This window comes from Hippocampus guttulatus, chromosome 21 (assembly GCF_054856545.1).
Source record: "Hippocampus guttulatus isolate MCC_2025c chromosome 21, RoL_Hgut_1.0, whole genome shotgun sequence".
In the NCBI taxonomy this organism is placed as follows: domain Eukaryota; kingdom Metazoa; phylum Chordata; class Actinopteri; order Syngnathiformes; family Syngnathidae; genus Hippocampus; species Hippocampus guttulatus.
Window position 1 is genome coordinate 4,174,573 of NC_141281.1, and position 23,759 is coordinate 4,198,331.

General features: G+C 45.4%; 1 protein-coding gene across 1 annotated transcript; it reads left to right on the forward strand.

The window, feature by feature from the left end:
- Positions 1-766: 766 nt before the first annotated feature.
- jph1a (junctophilin 1a) lies at positions 767-22,466 on the forward strand. Its single transcript, XM_086102194.1, has 7 exons — positions 767-918; positions 1,137-1,590; positions 3,395-4,163; positions 13,862-13,980; positions 17,525-18,273; positions 18,861-18,957; positions 19,240-22,466. The coding sequence occupies exons 2-6, from the start codon at positions 1,212-1,214 to the stop codon at positions 18,939-18,941; spliced, it is 2,097 nt and encodes a 698-aa protein (XP_085958320.1). The 5' UTR covers positions 767-918; positions 1,137-1,211; the 3' UTR covers positions 18,942-18,957; positions 19,240-22,466.
- Positions 22,467-23,759: the final 1,293 nt, after the last annotated feature.

Below are 23,759 nucleotides of genomic sequence, written 5' to 3' on the forward strand. Positions count from 1 at the left end.
TGTTGGCAGGGAGTAGTACTACTTACCAATCTCGATTAGGTTTGTTCTGTATTGTTTCTCGCAATATACTGTATATTTTTAGCCATTTTATTTGAATGGTTAAATAAATAATATAACCCGACACTGACTTACGTTCATTGCGAGGCTAACGTTACTCAGTCAATCTAGTAGTGGTCCTGCAAGTGAGGAGTGTGAGGACAAAGCGTAGTAGCGCATGGATGGACCTTATACATCCATCCATCCATTTTCCAATCCGCTTTTCCTCACGAGGTTCACGGGCGTGCTGGAGCCTACCCGCGCTGTCTTCGGGAAGTACACCCTGAACTGGTTGCCAGCCAATCGCAGGGCCCTAATACACAGGATACCAAAGATCCAGAATGTAGTCAGTACATGTGACAGCAGATGACGCTGTAGACGCCTGTAAGGAACCTACATTGAGAAGACGGACTTAAAGCATGCACGACTACAGTACCTCTAATAATGAACTACATATTAAAAGACAAATGATCAGTCAATATTCGTCAAAAAGTTGCCCATGTATTTATTTTTAAACTTCTTAAAAGTAGATATAATACATCGGTCTTTATGCAGTCATATCACGTTTTAAACGCAGTCGTTGTAAATTGAACTTTGTTTTGAAGGAAATTAATAGTAAAAGCAGCGTGCACTTGGCCTGGATATGGCGTTGATATATTAATTGTATAACATTTCAGTCAATCTTCGTGGAGGAGGGAGTGTGATGCATCAGAGATGGCAGAGGAGGAGTGGGCGGGATCTTTGCGGTGACGTCGCGTGTGATTGGCCGGGTGACCCTGTCCAGCAGGGGTATCTCTCTCTCCTCCCTCCCTCCCTCGGTGGCCAGTGGGCGAGAGTGGGGAGACCAGCCACACTCAACGAACAAGCCGGTGCGCGGATCCGGTAAATGACGCCCTCCATTCATACCTCCACACTTCCGAAGCTCATTTAATAGACGTCGTTTTATATATATATATTTATTTATTTATTTATTTATTTTTTATATAAAATATCACGAGAGCACGCAAGAGGGAGGCTCACCTCCTCGTCATCATCCTCCACCTCCGCCCCATCCATACCATCTTCATCACCACTCTCTCTACCGTTTTCTCCTCCACCAGTCATCCTCTCCCGTTGGTCCTGGACGCCCCTGCCTCGGTCGTGCCGTTCCCCCCCACCCCCAGCTTTGCATCTGAATGACGGGCGGAAGGTTCGACTTCGACGACGGCGGCACATACTGCGGGGGTTGGGAGGATGGCAAAGCCCACGGACACGGCATCTGCACCGGACCCAAGGGCCAGGGCGAGTACGCGGGCTCTTGGTCGCACGGCTTCGAGATAGTCGGCGTGTACACCTGGCCCAGTGGCAACACCTACAAGGGCTACTGGTCCCAGGGCAAGAGGCATGGCCTGGGCGTGGAGAATAAAGGCAAGTGGATCTACCGCGGGGAGTGGAGCCACGGCTTCAAGGGGCGCTACGGCGTCCGGCAGAGCTACAACACACCTGCGAGATACGACGGCACCTGGAGCAACGGGCTCCAAGATGGATATGGCATCGAAACCTACGGCGATGGAGGTGAGGCAACGTGTTGCGCGAACGAGCGCCCTGAGTGAATCCGGAGATGATTGCGCATTGCACTTGAACGCGTGCACGCACTACTTGACGGCACGTTACGGGAAGTGGAAACCGCTTGGAAACATTCGCAATGCCCACACTTGGGACTATTTGACCTCGCGGCGGCTGCTTCAGTTTTTTTAAGTCATCCCAGGGCTAGTTCTGAAAATAATAATAATAATAATGCAAAATATCCATCCATCCATCCATCCATTTTCTCGAGAGCTTGCATAAGGTTTTAAGGGGAGCAAGAGCCTACCCCAAACTGGGGGCAAGACAAACTTGAGACAAATAAACACAACTAGTGCCATCATTTTTTTTACTAGATTTTTTTAAGCAGCGATGGAAGTTAAACTTTCCTATACATATTTTTTCACTGATTCCCAATCTGCCCTGGTTTGTTCTTTGGCACATATGGTTTTCATCATAATAACGTTTTGAAAAAGTTGACCATTTTATGAATATTTATGAATTAATTGGTTACATTTAGCAACTGGTGGATTTTTTTTTTAACCAAAACATCATAACTATGAATTTCAACTCATCTTAAAAACTGGATTTGCAATAGAGGAAAAAGAAAAAGACGTGTTTTAATTATATTTATTAGAGAACGTCATCTCTTTTAAACATATGTGTCACAGTGGAACTGTTTTCCCAGTCCTAGAATAAAGAACAGCATGGTCCTTGAGGACGAAATAAAACCCATGGAACTTTCTTTGTTGATGGTTCAACCTAATCTAATGACTGCCATTTAAGTTTAGACAGAAAAGAGGCTTCTTTCATCCACGCTTTTGGTATGATATGGATGGTCTCACTTCAAGACGTACAAGCAATCATCACTAAGCTCTTTAGGAATCGAACACTGTGTGCACGTTGTTGTCGCTGTCATTTCTGGCCATACGACAACCGGCATGGTGACTTGTGAGCATCCACATCGCAATCTGCAGCCATATGTTGCGGAATGATGCCGCCCACATGGCGGCGATAGTTCTGGGAGGGGCGGGACGTTTGGGGAAGTCAGCTGATCCGAGAGGATAAAGAGAACATCTGGCTGTCTGACCCTGCAGCATCCCGATCACTTGAATCTGCAGGGTCACCCAATTGAACTTCAGCGCAGCGCCAGCCTTTTAATCTCACGCTGTTTATCCATCTAAATTGCAGTCCCGACCAATAGATCGTTTTCTCCTCTGAAAGTGAACATTGTGGATTATTGCAATTGCATGCTCTGGATCAGCAAGCATTTTCTTATGATTGGAGATCGGGTTTGTACTACGACGCCGCAGAGGAGCCGCTCGTAGCCCATTGGGCCGTTCGGCAGCACCAAACTGGTTTAATGAAGCATTCCTCTCATTGTGTGACTCATAACGCGTCCCTGTGGTCGTAGACAAACGGGTAACGGTGAATGTGCCCACTGTCAGTGGGGGAGTTACCGGCTGCCTGAAAATAGGCTCAGAGCTCAGTGATTCACATCCCGAGTGATTCTCACTACCTTCATCCAAGGACTTTGTTTGAGGTGAATGCTCAAGGAAACATTCCGGTTGATCTTCCCATATGTGACGAGTCTTAGAAATAACAGTGTGCAATGGCTGGCCACCACGTTAGGTATGGCCGCACAGCGTAAAATAAATAATGATTTTTCGGTTTGGCATTTTATGCAGCGTCTGTCTATGTTTCGTGCGCCGTGTTCTGTGCAACACTGAAATTCAGGGGAACCGCGGTCATGCTGCGTGCGTAATTGACACACGATGTCTGTCCCCGTCCTCAGGCACCTATCAAGGCCAGTGGATGGGCGGCATGCGCCACGGCTACGGCGTGCGCCAGAGCGTCCCTTATGGGATGGCGACTGTTATCCGCTCGCCTTTACGTACGTCCATGGCTTCCCTGCGCTCCGAGCAGAGCAACGGCACCGTGCTGCAGGACCTCTCCTCCCCGGCAGACACCCCCACGGGCAACCGCGGGGGCTTCGTGCTCAACTTCCACTCGGACAGCGAGGTGGTGACGGGCAAGAAGAAGGGCCTCTTCCGCCGGGGTTCCCTCTTCGGGAGCCTGCGGCAGTTACGCAAGTCCGACTCCCGGACCTCCATCTCCAGCAAGCGCAGCTCGGCGCGCAGCGACGCCACCATGAGCCGCATCAGCTCGAGCGACGCCAACTCCACCATATCCATCGGCGACGGCGAGCTGCAAGACGAGGATCTTCTCTTGGAGGACCACGTGGACGCCACCACCACAGAGACCTACATGGGAGAATGGAAGAACGACAAGCGCAACGGATTTGGCGTTTCAGAGAGATCCAACGGGATGAAGTACGAGGGCGAGTGGCTGAACAACAAGCGCCATGGTTACGGCTGCACGGTTTTCCCAGATGGCACCAAAGAAGAAGGGAAGTACAAAAATAACGTGCTGGTGCGTGGAATAAGGAAGCAGCTGATTCCTCTGAAGAACCCCAAAACCAAAGAGAAGGTGGATCGGGCAGTCGAGGGGGCGCAGAGGGCAGCGGCCATCGCCAGGAGTAAAGTGGAAATAGCAGCTTCCAGGTAGAGCGTTCTTTTTTATTCTTTACGCTACTTTGCCTTTTCGTTGGCCATCCACGTACAAGTCCCGAAGCCCGTTATGTCGGCCTGGACAAAGGCTGTCAACACTTTTGACCTAATATCCATCAACGGCTTTTGTGTAACCACACTCATCATCCCTGCAAGAGGTTCTGTTTCTATTCTCTACCCATATTTTTCATTCCCGGTGTGTGCTGTGTATGAACTGTCTGGTCGTATCCACAACTGTGCCAACGGCGTGTCGTGTGCCCGACGACGCGAGCCGCACCCCCTGCCAAGTGTTGCTCTGATGTGGCATATGGGCTTTAACAGGTGGATGAGACGTGACCTTTTCATTTAAAAAAAAAAAAAAGAAAGGCGTCTCACCCCCGCGAGGACACAGTTCAATGTACATAGAGAGCATCGCTTTGACATCTGCTGCCGTCGCCACATTGAGTTGTTAGCTTGGGGGGCTCGGTGTATACAAGCTGTGGAAAGGTAACATGTATTGTTTTGCTGGCTTTTTATTGGTTGTTAGTATCTATTATTCTTTCTAGAGCCATGGCACATTTGCTGAGGAAGAACCCATCCCAATTTTGGTGTGTATCGAATGTTGTGTTTCCTTCTTGACGGCGCTGCAACTCCCAGAATTTGAAACATCGTCGACTTTGCCACTTCGTAGTCTCAGTTGAGCTTGGTCTGGGAGACTCCCTTTTGAAAGTTGAGCGAGATTTGCCTCCGTTTACCACACGTGCTTTTAGACCACGCGCCCCGTGCCTCCGGAAGTACAGCAATGTATGTGTCGATCGGTCGTGTTGCTAAGCAACGGAGGGGAACCCGCGCTATACATTTTGTATGCAGTCTTCCTGTGATGAATGGAGTTTGTTTTTTTTCAACGTATCGGTTATAGAAAAAAATACTTCTTTAATGTTAGCTGCATTTTTAAAAAAATGCTGAAGTCCTCTTTGAATTAAAAAAATTAAAAAGCTGCACGGTGCCGCAGCCTCAGCCATTCTTTGTGAATAGAATTCCACTTTGGCGAGTTCAGGGAGACATTATTCTGCAGATTTCAGGGATATAAGATGAGGGTTACATAATGCGGATTTAACATGCTTAACACCAAACCTTCCACATACTGTTTTCCAAACAGCTCAGACTTCTGATATGATGTGTTGAGTGTAACCATCAGACTAAACACAAATAAATGCTGTGTATTGGAATAAGGGTGTAAGGCAGAAGGAGACACATGACCTGATGCGTGGCGCCAGCATAGCCGCCGTAGCAAGCCTTGGATTTGATGCGAAGTGCTTATGGCAGCAAGCAAGCCAGAGCTCCCTTTGTAGTCTAGTGAGATCGTGAGTAATCAAATTACTCTCTCTGCATGTGCAGCTGCAAAGCTCAATACGAGCTTTTCTTTTGTTTTCTTTTGTTTTGATTTACAACGTTGTTGTTTTAGTGCCGCTCATTTGAGAGGATGCTTGTATGAAAAAAGAAAGAAAGAAAGAAAGACAGCCAGTGACAGACTGCGATGCTGTAAGCAGGTTACATAAGACTCATTATGCGCTGCATGGCAGAGGATGCACCCATATTGATTCATTTCTGGTCATGTGACCCTGTGACTGTCAGCAGTGATTGTGGGCGGGGGTCATGGGAATGCAGCTGGACCACGGATCGATTGTCTTCTCAGGAAATATCACGGCTACAAGGAGGGCAGGTGGAGCCTTTGTCGAGCACGTCTGTCTCTCAGCAGTGGGTTCGAGCTTTCAATCTTGGCCCGGAACCTTGTGTGTGCGGTTAGAATGTCCGCCCTGTACATGGGTGGATATTTTATTTACTTTAATTTTTTTTTTGTTCTTTTAGGGTTGGACAATTTTGAAAAGTAATGCAATTGTGATTTTCTCTTGACTCACGATTGCGATTGCAATGTAATATGCAATTCTTTTTTTTTTTCAAGGTCCTCAGAAGCAATCTATATTACAATAACCAATATCACGCCTAAACACAAATACGTAAACAAATGTTATGGTGTGCGTTAAAATGAAAACAAATGAACCCTCTATTCATCGACGCGCACCATGCCAGTGGCTGCACGGTCCATCACTCTCTCCACGGTGAAGCAGGATGTGCATCCTTTTCATTGCACTCTTTGCTCTGCCGCCTGGTGAAAGGTTAACCGGCAGCTCGCTTCTCAAGAGCATGAGCAATATTTATCAAAGGTTTATTTTGGCCACGAAGCGGAGGTTAGACTGATGAGAAGTATATCCCACATGCAATTTGTTGTTAAAACTACAAAGGAGGTTGTCTCGACTTCTTAGATTGTAAATGAGTAGATTGTAATTTTGCCATTTTATAGAAGAGTATTGTCTTTTCTGCTTTGTACACAACTGGCAGATGGTGATATGAGATTACAAATTAATGTTATTAAACAAAATTAAACAAAAGCACTTCAAATTAATTCTGACAACTTTTTAGCACACACATTAGAAGTAAAAAAAAAAACACCAAATGGAAATCACATATTAAGATGAAAAAAAATCCCAAATTAAATATATCAATATTTGGAAAACAGTGTATAAAAATAAAACAAAATATTACATTCTGGGAAGCAGCCTACTGTCCAAACCTTTTGTCAAATTGCAGCGATGCATGTTTCCCATTGAGTGCCGTAGGATCACAGTCGCAAAAGAAAGACTTAAGTCACATTAATAATTTACATTGCAAATAAAAAGTAAAACATTAAATAATGGATGAGCTTGTTTATGCAACAGGCAAATGGACGATAATTCTCATTTTGTTATACAAGTAAAAAAAGCTTCCCGGTGTACTGGAACGTGTGAACTATGGGAGGCAAATGTGCTGCTCAAATAACCGTTTTAACGTACTGTGTCAAGTCTGTTTCCAATCTGACACACACACACACACGCATACACACACACACTCCCGCACACACACAGAGCCTTGCAGCGTGTGTCAGCACAGTGTGTACTGACTAAATAAGGCAAGGCATCAGTTGACTTATCAGCACCAGCCAGGAATATATACACCACTGATATAGCAGGCCGCCATCTCCCTCTTGCTGTCATCTCTCCCAAATGCGACGTGTGTTAAGTACGTGTGTATGTTTCAGCAAATATTCTGGAGCTTGAATAGAAAACAATGTCGCTCTTCCTCTATATTTAACCATGCAAGCTAAACGGCCACAATCAGATTCCATTGAGGCAGCGCTAACTTCGTCCTCTCCGAATAAGAGAGGAACATCGTTTCTGTGTTATTTTTCATGGAGTGGCTCCACGCGAATTGTACAAGCACGACGACATTCTCTGATTATGAAGTGACAAAATGTGCAGTACGAGTTGTTGTGGCTTGCCAGGAACGTGAATTGCAACCTCATGTATAATTGACTCGGTGACCACCCTCGTCTCTCGTGATTTATTGCTGGTGGAATCAAAGCGCATCGAGTGTAATGTGGGCAAGTATTCCAGAACCAGACGCCTATTCGCAGTTTTCTTTTGAAATCACAATTGGTAGCGGACCAATATGGGTGCATTCTCATGAACAAAATAAGGACATCCGGTGCAAAAGGCATTTCCGAAATCCAAAGGTCAAACAAATCCTGTAATGATCGCCTGTCAATCACTGTGATTGTGAACATTGAATTGTGTTGGAATTTATCAAGCGCCAGGCTGCGCCACCAATCAAAAACCCCCTTTCTCAACTTTTTTTTTTTTTTAACCCTTGCAATATGTTGCAACAGAATTTACTGCCAGTCAGTTACAATATATGAAAGCTTCATTCCAGGAAGACTGCCGGGCTCGTTCGAAAGTGACAATGATGGGATTAGGTTTCGCCAACATGCCATTACACTGAGCGGCTGCCGCCGGTGATCATTCATAGGATAGTTATTAGGGAATACTGGGGTGACTCAACCAGCCGCACGGGAGGATAATTAAAGGGGAGTCATGTGGAGTCGTTATAAACTCTTGCATAATATTCCCCTGAAATTCCCCACGAGGCTCTTTCTTCTCCATTTTTTACCTGTTTTGATTAACTGCTTCCTTCCTCTTTTCTCCGCCATGCACGAGGCAGGATGTGATGTTTTCCTATCAAGCTGAACCGCTCACAGTTGACACGAGATGTAGCTGAGGGAAGTGAAGAAACGACCCTGCCAATTATTTGAAGGTGGCAGGTCGATTCCATCCAGCCACTCTGATTGGCCGGCTCGGGCGCCGTGTCTCCAGATGTTGCTGGATTGGATTATGGCGTTATCGCTTCTATGGCTGCTTGACGGCATTGCTTTTTCAACATCCCTCCGTGATGCACGCGGCCCCTCTCGTAATCACACACGCACGCAGATTGTGATCCGTGTGCGCACGCCTGCGCATGCTGCGACCATGATTAAAACGTACCTTAAACTGAAGTGGTTGCCTGGCAATGTGACCTTTACTCTTCCAAGCCTTGTGGCTTAACAAGGTGCACGCAGTGGAGTGGCACTTGTTCAAATACAGAGGATCAGTGCTTGTGTGTTGCCGCGGCGGGGCACAACTGGAGACATGCGCTCGGTTGTTACGTGGGTTTTGCTCATTTGCAAATTCATTAATACGCACCAGATGCCTGGTTGGCGCGCTTGCTCAAGTGTTGGTGCTGCCGGTCGCCATGGATATCCCATCACTGCTGTCATTGTTGCTCACCAATCGCCATTTGTCGATTTGGTTTGTAAGTAGCAGAGTTGAGAGGAGTCTTTTTACAAATGCTGCTCATCCCCAAGCGGGCCTATAATCAAGATGAAAAATGAATCAACCGTGAGATTGCTTATAATAACCCAATGTGAAGACAGCTAGTTGTCTGACCGGCACAGAGTGTTTGCTATCATATCATGACATCATTTAAATGGTCAAAAAGCGGTGGGTGACAAAGGACAAAGTTATTTTCTTGTCAATTGGGGGCGGAATCCAGTTTGCAGTGTCGTCTTGGTTGAAAAGGTTCATTCAAGTTAAAAACATTCAAACTACTCGAGTGAATTGCGGCTTCGGCCCTCTCCGATTTTTCATTCCATCCACCCGCTTGTTTGCACGGTTTACCCCTTTCCTCTGGCAGTCGGCACTTTCCCCTTCTGTGGTGTCAATCGCCGCATCAGCTGTGCTCATTTTTCACCAGCCGTGTTGACACAAAAAGCAACGTGATTCTGTGCAGCTAGCCCAAGTCCCTCCCCTCACCAAAAGCAGAGGGATCATCCCCAGCCGGGAGATATGGTGTCGCCTTCTCAACAACACCCGCCAAGATCGGGCGCATGTTTGCGAGCCTCCGACATGTGCCAGTGCGCCACGCAAATCCTTGCGCGTCACACTTGATTTGAGAGCAGTGACATGTGCAGACATCTTTCGTGAGTGGACAACCTCATCGACAATCATTCATCTGTCTCTGATAGTTGTGGAGTGGTTTGTATTTGGTGTAAATTTTAAGGCTAAATAGTAAAAGTGGGAAGTTGTTCCGGGTAGCTATATTGTCATACCGGTATTTTGTACAAAGAAAAAAAAAAAGTCAAGGTCAAATGTTCACGGCCTGTTCGATTTCACGTCAAGTATGGTCACTCTTTATTTAGGGGGATGTTACCTTATCACTTCGGAACAGCAATCGTCTTCCCCCATTTCATTTTACGCCAGTGATCAGCCCATGTGTCCCCCTGGTCATGTGGGACCTTATCACAAGAATACATTAGGAATCATTTCGGGCGCTGGTTTTGGCTAATCTCTAATAGCATTAGTTGCGCTTTGGTAATCCTGAATTAGCATGAATAAAAAAGATGAGATGGCATCTGTGGCATATCCTTCAAACTAAAGATTTTCTTTCGCCATGTGCCGCATGCAGCAAGTAGTTAAAGGGACAACAACTTTTTGAAAACGTATATCCAGCTTTCGTTTGTGTCAAGAATAAATCACAGTTCATGGAAAGATGGAAAGCATTTTCTTTCAACGGTATGAGCAACAGTGTGCTGTGTTTTTGTCCCGAAAGTGTATATTGAACAGTATGTCAATACTTTTGAGGATTTCTGAGATCCTTTCACTGTTTTTCATGACACTGGAGCTTCTCAAGTCGTGTCTGTCCCTGAAATCTGAGCTCACAGTCTATGGATTGTTGTATTTCTTGATTATCTGAGGGGATGAAAGAGATTGATGGAAGTCAATGAAAGATTTTCGAGAGCGGATGTTTATCCCCGGTCCGGATCAGGACTCGTCTTCTGGCTTATTATACACATTGGACCAGTCAGCATTGCGCTGACCATTCTGTACAGAGGGGCGATATGTGCCCAAAGAAAATGAGATGGGAGAGGGAGGGGCTTCGGGGTGTAGAACCGTGTCAGCATGTGTGTGAGAAAGAGCATCTTCACCTCGACCGCAGTCCAGTTGATGAGTGATGGACTGAAGCTTAATGACATGCACACTCATTGGGGCCACTTAAATATTTATGGAGGAACGCTCCGAGCACGGACTGAAATGGAAGCGGCGAGTAAATTTAGAAATGCTCAGTGCGCGCGTGTGGGAGCTTGTGTTCGTGCCTCATGCGTGTGTGCCTCACATTGAAACGCTGCGCCTTAATTTGCTCGGAACCACAACCGCAGGGTGCAAGGTGCCTGCGGGGCTCGAAAGACGACGTGAACAGGTGCTGCGTTGTGTGCGGAAGCAAACGGTGTCCTCTGAATTCCAAGTGTACAAGTCATTTTGAATCCGTGCTTGACGGTACAGCCTTAAATGTAGTTGGTAACATAATCCAAGGACTGTCATTTTAAATGAATGTAACATGTTTACTTTCAGTGACTCTTGAATGACTCCAATACCACGTGTTGAAAAAGTTGGCGCACTTTAAGAGCAACACGTAAGCAGTGGCTGTGTCGTGCAGTGATATTGTCAGCACTTAAATCCATCCAAACTCGTGTGGCCTAAACTCGAAGTCTGTTCGAGTATTGAGATGAACCTGTACGAGGCAGTAGTTTGCAAAAGGGCAATACGAAGAGCCAGGAAAATAAATAAAGAAATGGGTGATAGCGTCATTCTTTATCTGGAGACTCGTCCTCCTGAATTTTGAAAGTGTCGCTCTGCCCCCAAATGGATGAATTTGTTTATTCCAAAACATCCGTCGCGGGATACGAAGCCTTGCCAGGGATACAACTAACCAACGTCACCATCTCGACTCCCCAAGCGTTCATGTTTTCTCACCTTCCGAGTCACTCCGCTCCACTGTGACTCCCATCTTTCTCCGCCTGTCACCTCCCACCCGCACACATCCCGTCTGGGAACAGTCTGCGTCGCTTCCGGGACTTGCTAATATGCGCTACCTAAAGGGAGCTGTTACAGTCCCGTATGGATATATCACAGCCATGCTCTGTAAATTCTTTCATGCCTGCTCATACACAGGCGCACATTTCGCACATTTCAGAAATAGTCAGACACATGTCCCTGGGCTTACACGTTTTAGTTGCGTCGTAACCGTAGACATGTCTTCATGGCTAGTTTGGATAGTCACATGTATTTGACGACATTTAGTCCTTTGATTGAGTCTGTTTTGCATGTAGTACAGAGCAGTGATTCAAAGGTGCAATTTTAACACATGAACTAACTGGCATTCATTGGTTTTCCCGTTTTTGTTTTCATTGGCCCACGTGGCAGTTGTGACTGAAGTCCAAGAAGTCTGCCTGGCAACAAGTGGCCAAGCGGATTGGGTTGGTCTATTGATGTTCCACTCGATGTAGTCTAAGTGGTTGTTTCCCCTCCGGTCTTTCATTTAAAAAAAATAAATAAACGGTTTTCCGAGTGTATAGCATTGATTCGTGTTTCACAGCGACAAATAAAGTCCTGCGCGTTAAAAGGACTGGTCACACAGACAATTCTTTGTGAATTTATTTTTACATTTTCATCTGCAGCTGGTCAGTGGCAAGCTTCTCGGGAGACCATGCAGTCTGGCTGTAAATGCAGCCCGTGTGTCCTCTGTCTTCGGGTCATGCACCAACTTATTTCTGGGGAGGAAACCGAGCCACCGGCATATGGCTCCTCATGCATTTTAATAAAGTGCTGCTCAAAAACAGGACATCCCTCAGCATAGCGAGCCTTTGGGGTCACTCTGACCGAAAGACGGAGAGAAGGAAGGAGAAGTGTGTGGGGAATTAAATGACATGTTATATCGGTGTTGTTATTTATAGTTAAATAGTTGATGAGAGTCGCGGATGGTGTCGTGGCACACCCGCCTGACTTGTGTGCGGGCAGCGTGGGATCGGTTCCCACTCAGTGACGGTGTGGATGTTGGGTGTGAATGGTTGTTCGTCTCTATATGCGTCCTGTGACTGACTGGCGACCAGTTCAGGGTCTAGCCCACCTTTCGCCCAAAGTCAGCTGGCTTTAGGTCCTGTAAGCCCCGCAATCATATTGAGAATAAGCGGTGTTGAATGGAGAATCTACTGTATGAACAGTAAAGACAACGCAGAAACGTCAAAGTTGAGGTTGCAACCCAAAGTCTTTCAACGTGAGCTCAATGTGCTGCCCCCACTAGCAAAAACAAATTCTAATTCTTGTCATTATTTATTTGTGATTGTGATCGGAGAAGAGAGGAATCCTGTTGAGAGGAAGATGGATGAGGAAGTTTAAGCAGGCGAGCGGGCACAGCTGTCTGCGCTTCCACTGATACGTGTCTTCAGCGCATGATGACCTTCGAATTCCACAGGCTTTAATTGACGCGCTGCCTGATTCGGTCCCCTTTTGGAGGAATTCCGTCGACGCGCGTGCTGCTTTTTCTGCACAGTGGCATATCGTGGTGGAGTTCTGTTAACGTTACCATATATTCACTGCTCACGCTAGGCTTCCCCTTGATCTTCCCCTATTTTGGCAGTTTTGAGCGTGGCCATAGCACAGTAGACACAAGCCAGGTTTATGTGATGCTTTTAGCTTGAGGATTTGCATCTTCTCTTGACTGTTGGCATTAGCATGCGTGTCGATTTTTTTTTTTCCCCTTGCATCCATGCCCACTGTCGACCATTTAGGAATTTGTCACATGTGCCATACACGTTGCTACGGACTGGATTACCGCTCACTCCATTTAGGAAAAATAATAATAATAATCTGTCTTTGGATGTGTGATTCAAGCACAAGGGAGTTGTGTTAGCCTCCCCAAAAAAGATACAGCTCAAAGACGAGTTCAAATGAAATGAAGAAGCCAAATGGAGAAGCATTGTTTTATTTTTGTTTTTCATTGGGCAACGCTGAAATGAAATGAGACTTTGCTGCAATGTGAAGTAGTCAGCATACAGCTTGTATAACGGTGTTCATTTACTGTCCCCTCAAAATAACTCACTCAACACACAGCCATTGGTGTCTAAACCGCTGGCAACAAAAGCGAGGGCTCCCCCCTTCATGAGAATGTCCAAATCGGGGCCAGTTAGCTGCTGTCCTTCCTCCTTGTCATATAACTTGCCCCTATTACAAGGCATCATTTGTGAATGGGAATCACGGTGTTTTAACATTCGTGTCGCCTCACTCACACTCTCACACTGGTCACCGGACGTTCAATGTGGCAAAGACGTTTCCGATGCTCGTTGCTCTTCATTAAGTGTGACGGGTGTACTCACTTATGTGATATTTTGTATAAGCATGTACTGTATTGTCATATTAAACGGCTGGCTTTGATTGTTAGCTGACTCCAATGTTCTGTTTTCTTTCTAGGACGGCCCATGCCAGGACTAAGAGCGAGGCCGCAGACCAAGCCGCCATCTCTGCAGTGCAAGATGCCGAAATCGCAAGAGCGGTTGCTCGGGAGCTTGCACCAAACTTCTATCAACCAGGTGACCGTTGACAGCCTCCCTAAAACAGTCTAGTATTATGCATGTACAGTTCCAAATTATTTCAAAATATTTTCGTGTTGCTTTTAAACTCCAGTTTCATTCGGTACAAAGTCTGCTCTGTTTATTATTTTTCCCAAAATGCAAACCCCACATTACAGATGCACAGCCACCCCATCTGCAGTTAAGTAAACAAACATCGCCGTCCACTTTTTGAAGACATACATTATGGTACGTACGTTTTTCAGCGATTTAAAGAAAGCGAACTTGAGAGACGAGGCAGCAGAAACACAAAGCAAGGACACTGTCACTGTGCCATGAGTGTACTTTTTAAGTCACAAAATTTTCAAATAAATCGTCTTTATTGAGGTTTACGGCGCCATCGCGGTTCTGACTCTTTGTAACGGGTGCACAAAAGGGTCAGCTTCTGTGTTCCGGCACTGAAATGGCAGATGAAAAGTAATGAGGAGGGTTACAAATGTGCCACAATGTAAGGCTGTGTTTGTGCCAAAGACAAAGCTGAATTCTGCCCGGGAGCCTTGTCTGTGCTCTCTCGGGCTTGTTCTGAGCAGCTTAAGTCTGAAGTCATCGAACCTGCCAAAAATAAGTGTTAAAAAAAAAAAAAAAAAGTCTTTCAGCACCCGTAGGTATTAATTTCATCATCTATTTCATATTGCGGTCCTGTGTAGTGAGCCTCGAAATAATTGTACATGAAAGAAAACAAACCCATTCATTACACGAGCTGTGTGATGTCCGCTGTGTAGCAGCGAGGCGTGTCTCCCTCCCTCGCTCAGACCGTGCAGTATATTTAGGCCTTTGGGCCGCATGACCTTGGGCCTTTGCCAGAAGGCACCACAAAATAGTGAGTGACCAACACATTGACAATGGGACTCATTTGAACGTGTCCCCTCCACTAAGCCGCAGCGATGCTGCGCTGCGGCCGCAAACGCAGCGGAGCCATTTGTCGTGTTGTGGAAACCGGCGGTCATGCCGCGGCCGCGCAGGGATCCGCACATTTGTGTGCAGAGGGTGTCCTTGTCTTTCCAGTGAGATCATGAATGAGAGAGCGGACAATGTCCTCATCAAAGTGTGCAGGGCACGGCGACATCACAGAGTCCCGGAACCAAGAATGCTCTTGCGGCTTGCTGTTGGGTCCCTTTGCCCTTTGGCTGCATGTTTGAGTGCAAACACACGCCCCTATTCTTTTTATGCTTATATGACAACCACCTCAAAAGAGGGAACGTACACGCAGGCCAAGCAAATAAAAGCCAGCCAATATTCACTCTTCCTTCTTCAGTGGTGGTGTCATTGTCCGTTGATGTTACATCAGAATGAGCTTTTATATCATCGCCGAAGCATTCAAAGGAACCCGCCCACACTAACGGTGTAAATATGAAGCGCCTCGTCTGCTTGAATATATTCGGTGAACTAAAATCATTCAACCAAGGCTTAATAATCCAAATGACACACCTCCTACATTTATCTGAATTGTTTCATTAAAATAAACGCATTGTGCTTTGTGCTCATCATAAAAACCCTTTTTTTTTTAAAGTACTTAATATCTTCGCATGGATTTGACTACATTTTGGCAAAAGTTGTGCCATTGTGGTCATGTCGCGCAACTGTACATAGACTTCTTTACATTAGTTCTCGTTTTTAGCTACCTTGCAGTGGAAATGTTATCACTTTTCCCCAGTCGCTCAGCTTTTCATACTCAATCCTCCCGGGTAGCAACCAGGGCTGTAAACCCCTTGTTGTTTGTAATTGACATATCAGACTCATCGCAGATTATCACCCACATTGGGAGCGTCCACTTCAAAAGGGAAAAATAGGGTCACAGCGAACAGAACCCTGACCTTTACGATTGGTTCACACACAGCACCCTGGAGGGGAGCGTTGAGGGTGAGGGTGGGCATGGGCCCCCGTGGTGACGTTAACTGGGCTATATTGGTTGCCAACGTGGGTTTGCCGCTGTCTGATAGAGACATAACTGGCATCTTTGCCCGCTCTCCCCGCCCCTCCCTCTGCATGGCTGACGCGGCGCAGCTGTCCCTTCCCTCAGCCGGTCACCAGAGGCGGGGGCCGAGGGATCACGCTCCACCTTGTTTGACCCAGTGAAGGTACACTCAAGCGCAATCAGGCGGCGTCATAAAAGCTGGAAGCTGATATGAGCAGTTGCGACTTATGAGTCCGGGAGCAGGTGTCGCACCTCGACGTTGACTTTTGAGGATACTACATGTGCACAAAAGTACTGCTTTGCGTTCAAAGGAAATTCAAATTGAAAGAAGATCATGAGAATGCCCCTTTCTTGGCAATCCGCAGTTATATTGAATGACACAGCATTGGTTCGTCCCATTGTTAGTGAGCTGGAGACAATCTCAGCCAACTTTGGGTGAGTGGCAGGAAGGGCAAGACCCCAGACTGGTTATTAATAAAACCGAGACCATCAAACTACCACTGACACTCACAATGACACCGAGGGGCAATTAGAGTGTTTCACCGACCTCACATAATGCCCCCTCACCCCCCCCCCCCCCCATCTTCGTTATGCTGACCTTGGTAAATTTACAGTGCATGACAGTTCCAGTAGCACGTCTCTCCAAACTGCATTCCAGTTTATTTCAAATGTATTTGATGGCATTAAAAAGTCAATTTCTACAATGTAAAGTTCAATTTTACTGCGGACTTCCTGTTGGCGGTTCCATTAGCGGTAAAGCTCGAGAGAAAAAACGGAATCTATTGACCCAATTTTGTCCACGTCCAATCGTCAGTTGAAGACTCGTTTGATCAAAGGCGCAACATGCAAACGACAAGTCTGCTCTCACAGTCGAACATCAACGCAGCACAGTACAAGGTGACAAATTAAGTGTGATTTTTCACACATGCAGGTGGACATTTACATTCGGTTTCTGAGTTTATTCGAGGACACAATGAAAATTCCAAACAAGTAGCCTGCTCTGCGTTTGTGTAAAGGAGAGCATCTGCCTGAGAAGTGGATAAGTCAACAGCTTTAAGACATTCCAGTTTTATTTGAAAGCAACAATGCAGTTCCTGCAGTTTACCGTTAAAACCTCACACGAGGCAGGAGGAGTTAGATAAGAGGCCGCTGCTCTCTCAGTATGAGTTCTTGGACGCTGGATAACATTTTTTTTTAAATAGAACTGGCCTCTGTTCAAGATCTGGTTATCCCCCAAGCCATCAGTGAGCTGTTCCGATTTTATGTTTTATTTTTGCTCTCCGTATTGGTGTTGCTCCGTCGTATATTTGAGCTTGCCAATGCGTGGGGGGGGGGGGGGGGAACATGAGAGCAGTTCTGTCATTTTAAATGCATGGCTAAAGAACTCCCAATGAAAATCGGCATATCTCTACTGGATTTTTGTCAGCATTTCTAGACACGCAGATGGATAAAACCATGATTAGAATGAATTTGCTCTACTTCGTGAGAAAATTAGGCTTACAATATGAAGACGTGCGATTTGCAAAAGCATGTACAGTATGATTCTGTTGATGTCAATGTTCTACTCAATCCCCTTTGTCACTTGTGCAGGGCCCGACTACGTAAAACAGCAGTTTAAAGAGCCTGTAGCGATTAAGGAGGTCCCCGTTGTGAAGAAAGACGACTCACCACGCGATTCTCCCCATTTTTACCGCAAAGGTACCACCCCTCCTCATTCCCCGTTGAATAGTCCCGTGGGCTCGCCTCCACACTCGCCTCACTCCAACAAGAAGAAAGGCCATTTTGCCAACAGCAACAGCCGAAAAACCAGCCAAGAGGAGCAGCCTTCCCGTAAAATAAGCAGGGAGGAGAAGTCGGCGCATAAAAACAGCAAAGAGGACCGTTCGAGCAGGAAGCCAAACAAAGAGGAGAGAACGTCCGTCCCTGATGGCCCCAAAGCTGCTCATATGCACATCGAGGCACCCCCGAAACCCGCGAAACTTCAACAGCCGAGCCCTCCGCACGATTCCCCCGCACATGCCCCTTCCGTCCCGGTCAACGGCCAGCTCCACACGGAGTACCACAGTTACTACGTCAAGGCGCCCGTAAAGGGCCCTCCACCGCCCGACCCAGAGGAGGACCCGGAGCAAGAGCCTAGTGCGCAGGCCCTGGCACGCATGCCACCACAGCCCAGGTCTATTGGTACCCCGACACCGACGACGACCCCGGCCCCGAAGTCGGCCTCCACACGGGACAGCAAGGGCGAACCGAAACTCAGGAAGCAAGATTCCCTCAAGCCAAAGAGCCTCGCAGACACAAAGAAAGCCAGTATGGAGATTGCAGAAACCATGGCGGAAACAGTGAGTCTTCCTGTTTTTACACTAATTTTGCAGTCGATCGATTTTTGTACATAATATTCTCACTGCTGGTTTTGGAGTGACTTCCTTCAAATACGTGACTTCATGTGACTTCCAAATTTAGCATTTATACAGCCTTATGAACGTGCCTGGCATATAATTTCTCCTTGGCCAATGGGGCTGTTATTCTGGAGCTTTATGACCTCTGCCTAGAAACAGCTGACCATACAAACATGGGGTGCGAGCAGGAATCATGTTTAACACGAGGGATTACCAAGTGCTGTACTGCAGCTTTTTCTGGTACGTCGTCCTCTCGCCCCAAGTGATCGGTGCGCCACATTTTGTCGCGTCGAAATATAACGGCTCGAGATGACGTACTGATCTACTGAACACGAGCCATATCCGTTTTTGAACACGCAGACGTTTTCTGCTGTCAGGAAAAGTGACAGCGCTCAAGTGATGTTTAGGCACTGCAGCAAAATTGGCTGGGCTCCACTGTCTTCACTTCACTGCTCACGCGGCAGCTAGGAGGGCATATTTTCGGGGTAGTTCACATCATTGACCGTATTTCATTTCCTGTTGTTTTACAGGGTCCGAACGCCATCCTTGTCGCGATGGTAATGCTGTTGAATATCGGCCTCGCAATTATATTTGTCCATTTTCTGACATGATAGTGCTCATTCTTAGGTAAGTATGTTTTGACGCAATGTACAGGTGAAACCTCCAAAGCTCTCCAAAGGTTTAACAACATTACGAAATTATGGCAAGGTTGATTTCATGCTCCTGTTATGTTTGTCGTACTTCCGCACTTGACTCAACTCACGGGGAATAAACAAAAACATTCAATCTCGAAGTCAACTTCCTTCAACGAATGCTTGGGTTTGACTTTGGAGGTTGCACGGTATGAATTTGGTCAGTCCAGGTTGTCAAATGTTGATTGCGAATGAAACAAAAAGTTTGTGTTTCTAGCGAAAAGACGGCAAGCTGTGCAGTTGCATCGCCGGCCTTGGGAGAAAAAAAATGGCGCCGACGAGTCACGGTGGCAACCGGAGGTGTTTGGTTTACAGCATGACACCGCAGAGAACCAAGAGGAAGGCGTCACGAGCGCCGACCTGTCACAGGCCCCGCGTGGACCACCCCTGCCAATTAGCACTACTTTGGGCTTCTGGAAAAATCTGAGGTGAAATGTTGTGTCTATTGAGTTATACTAAACCAATCAAACATAGTGGAAGTCATTTCAACCCGCTGGCGCTGAGGCGAGCGGCGGCCCCTGCAGCCGGACGAGGCGGCGGCCTGACGGACTTTGCTGCTGAGAGAATGTGGAGCTGCACTTTTAGATGATGGGAGCAAACAGCTGCCTTTCTATTTTGCCATCGCCGGGAGGCCACGATGGCGGGGCGGGAGTGAGGTGCGGAACAGTTGCAGTAGGAGCACGAGGGGCATTTTTCGGGGGGCGAGGGGCTTCCCGCCGCTTCATCCAACGGCAAGCTGGCCCGGGTCTGTTGCTAAGAAGTCAGTGCTAGCACGGTCACTCGCCAGTCTTACTGTTTTCAAAGCTCTTCATGTTTATCCAGCTCCTTCCAGCACTGCTCAGAACAAGCCCCCGTTGCATGGTACTGTTTTGACATTTTCTTTTTATTATATTGTGTTTGTTCTTTGTTGTTGTTGGGATGGTGGTAACACTTTTATTTTGGAATTCACACACTGATTGCGCTATATTTTTTTGGGGGGGGGGGCTAAATGCAAGTGCAATATGTTCTTTTATTTTTAAGCGCTTGGAGTATATTTTGCTAAAAAGTAAATTATAACATTATGATTAAAGTATAATTTATCGCAGGGGTGGGCCATTACACCGTTCAAAAGAGCATTTGAGTTGGCCTGGATTTCAGATTATTTATATTTTTTTAAACTCTAAGAAAAAGCCCAATAGCATTTTGACATCCATTCTCATAATAATAAGAATAAAAAAAAAAACATTGATTCTGTTGTTATACATGTTAATAGACTTCAGAGGACTGAAATGGCCCCAATGAAATGGGATAAATGTTACCTACCCTTGATGTTGATTGACAGCTAGCAAAGGAAGTTTATTGACGCGGGCTGTCGAGAGTGGTGTTAACAAAGGTCTTATTGTTATTTATTGAAATCCGAATCAAATGTTTGAATATGTATTGCGACACATGCCTCCACGACACCACTGGGCTTGAATTCCATCTGTGTTCTCTCCACTGGCCACCATTATTTTACTCTCGGATTCAATGGCTGCTGCGGCAGCGACCGAAACGCTACTTGGGGAGAGGACGAGGAAGTTGGAATTATTCAGTTTGACTCTTAGGGGGAATGTGGCGGCCCTGGGAGGGGGAAAGGAGAATGATGCCTTTAAAAGTCTTTAACAGTACTACTGTTTACCTTATTCAAAGATGAGGATGTTGAGAGCTGACATCCTTCTCTTAATAGTGTGCAGGCTACTGGTGACTGTTGTCATCTGCTGAGTTGTGCTTTTTAATGAGTCAACTTTCCTCGCAGGAACTGCCTATCATCTCCTTTGCAGCTAAGGCGTGACTTTCTTTGACTTAAAAAAAACGACAAAAAAAGGTTATTTATATGGTTTACTATCATGACTAAAGATGAAATGTTTGTTTGTGTCTGTTCACACTTGTAATTCATAAGATAAGGGCATTTGATTAAATTCCCTTCATCCACTTCTTGCGAAATTAATGGCAAATTGATTATTTTGGATTTTCTAAATGTATTTTATATTAGTTAGATTCTTGATCTCAAGATACGTATTATGCAATTTTTCACAATTTGAAATCGCTCCAAGGTGTCTTAATAAAAGGTCACAGTACACAAAGGATCACAAAACACAGCGCACTCCACTACTAGCTTTAAAACTTTAATTTCAATCCCTCATTTTTTTAGGGCTGATCTGTCTCAGCATTTGTTAGCATGGCAACTGGGGGGCGGAGCTACAGGCATGTGACAAAGCAAGCAGCCAAGCAAGAGATGTTCACCACTGACTAATTTAACCATAACGGCTGCTCGGTTTGGCTCATCTGTGCTTGCACTGCAGCTCTGCTTACCTTTTAGCTCTGTCATGATCGTGCTTCCTTGAAGTCTGGCTGCCGGATTCCAGGCGTCGCTTGACAATGGTGACTCCAGGGCAGGTGTTGTGTAAAATGAGTGGACTTGTCAAGTCATAGTTTGTCAAAATTCAGCATGGCTTGCTCACAGTCATGTTATCAAAACCAGACAGACAACCACATTTCATTTTCATTTCACATTTGATAGGTGGGCTGGCACTGTAGAGATTCAACTGTTTTTATGAAATCGATGCAAAGTCAATTCAGCATCATCTGACCCCTTGAAAAACTCAAGCGGACCTCCATGTCCTTTTTGAGGCAGCAAACCAGCTGAGACTGATTTTAAGTTGGCTCTGTTGCAGTCACGTGATGATAACCAGTCAGGAATTACAAAAGTCAGGCGCTCCCCGTACGCCTATTAACAATCGGCGCCACACAAGAATCCTTCATAATCAATTGATCGATTATTATGCCCATCTCTTGTCATTATAAAAAAGGCTACAATATCAATTTGTGTTTGTTCCCATAACCAAGTCTTCATCTACCAGGAATAATGTCAAAACATATATGTATATTACAAACACAGTGAGGCAGGCAGCATGTTCTCAAACAGCGTCTGATTTGTTTATTTAGTCACCTTTTTTTTTCCCTCCAGCTTTTTTGTCTTCAAAACCATGAAGAGGCAAGTTTTGGGTTAATGGAGTAGTCTGTTTTTGGAACCTTTTTTTTAGTGCAACATTGCATCTTGGAGACATTTATATATAGACAATCCATACTATTTCTAAGGATTTTTACAGAGCACAATACAGAATCTGGTATGGGTAATAGGTATTTTTCTAACAATTTGCACACCTGTATTTTGACAGTGGCTATAACTTGTTTGTAATTGGTAACGTAATGCACATATTCTAATGTTTGACAGTGAGATGACAAAAAATGAAGACATTTCTAACTCTATGTATCATTTGAGGACGCGAAAGGCGAATAGGTGTTTCCTTATGAGTATTTTTGGAAAATGTTGGAGACTTTTGAGACCTCAAGGCTCATGATTTGTGCAAAGTCTATGGAGAAGAATTTATGTGTATAACAATAAAAATGTTATGCCTTGGTAAATGTTTTTTTTGTCTGATATTTTATCTTTCATTGTGACTGTGAAAGTGAAATTGCAATACTGTATGTACATATATATATATATATATATATATACACAGATCAGATAGATTACATCGTAATACATATTATGCATAATACAAAGTATGTACTTGTCTTAATTAAAAAAACATGCAGATCAGTTGTACTTTAAAAAAATTATTTTACCGTAGTTATTTTCATAGTAAAAATGTACAAGTATAAAAAGAAAATGGAATATATGTCATTGGAAAATAGTGCTAATACATTTTTGTGCTGCAGTAGTACACTGTTATCTACTCTAGCTATCTAAATTGGATTTTTCATAACCACATTCTGTTTTCGATTGGCTGGAAGAGGTCACAAGGTTTGATTGTCATGCAGTAAGGTGTGAGGCATCCATTTTGACTCGTTACCAACTCTGGTTCCTTTCCAAGTTTCCACTCAAGGTTTGTGAAAACCAGCACGAAAATGGCTTGCAACTGTTTCAAACATTTTGGATTCCATTCCAGTGTTCACTTATGGGTCTCTCCTGTGTTGATAATGTGCGTGTACCCTCCGAGCAATGAAAACCCTCCCAGTGACCTTCCCATAATGAGGTCCCAAGGGAAGAAGCTGAAGCTTGTAATCAAAGTGTCTTTGTCAGGCTGTTGCATTCGCCGTGCGAGAACAGGCAGGTGCCTCCGTTTCTCACTCTTTTCCGTTGCTGATTCGCCTGGGATTTGTGTGCTGTTTCATCTGCCGCCCTCTTTTGCACGTGATTCAATTGTATTCAGGCTGCCTGCTTTTTATTTTTTTCTTGCAGTCATTCCCTGAACTACTTGCTGGCAACGCATTGACATAAAAGTTGTCGCGTCATAAATTTTGTTCGACGAGATAACCGTAAACTGATAAGACTGTATTCCTCCTCTTGAGAGTGTAAAACACAAATGTGACGCCCAGCTCGTCAGTAATGGTATTTAATATCGCTGTTGCTATTCTCAAATGTGCGTGCAGGGCGCCTGCCAAGATTTAAGTGCACTCAGTGTACGAATATAAACTATGTGGGTCTTTAGTGTCATCAAAGAGGCCATTTAACACATTCCAATGACAGCTCATGTCACGGAGGGCAATCATCTATTTGTATTAGGCCAAGGCAGCATTTCTTGCCATTATCAATGATGTTGATTATTTTTAATATGAGGTTTTCAATAATGTAGTTTCTATTGTGCATGCAGGAAGTAATTGCAGCGCTTCAGTTTTTCTACATTTTGTTGTTGACCCCCACCCAAGGTCAAG

Excerpts from the sequence above, each read along its gene's own strand:
- jph1a (XM_086102194.1), top strand. The coding sequence starts at position 1,212 with ATGACGGGCGGAAGGTTCGACTTCGACGACGGCGGCACATACTGCGGG. Across the intron at positions 13,981-17,524 it reads ACCAAACTTCTATCAACCAG|GGCCCGACTACGTAAAACAG; the intron begins GTGACCGTTGAC and ends TCACTTGTGCAG. Across the intron at positions 18,274-18,860 it reads CAGAAACCATGGCGGAAACA|GGTCCGAACGCCATCCTTGT; the intron begins GTGAGTCTTCCT and ends GTTGTTTTACAG.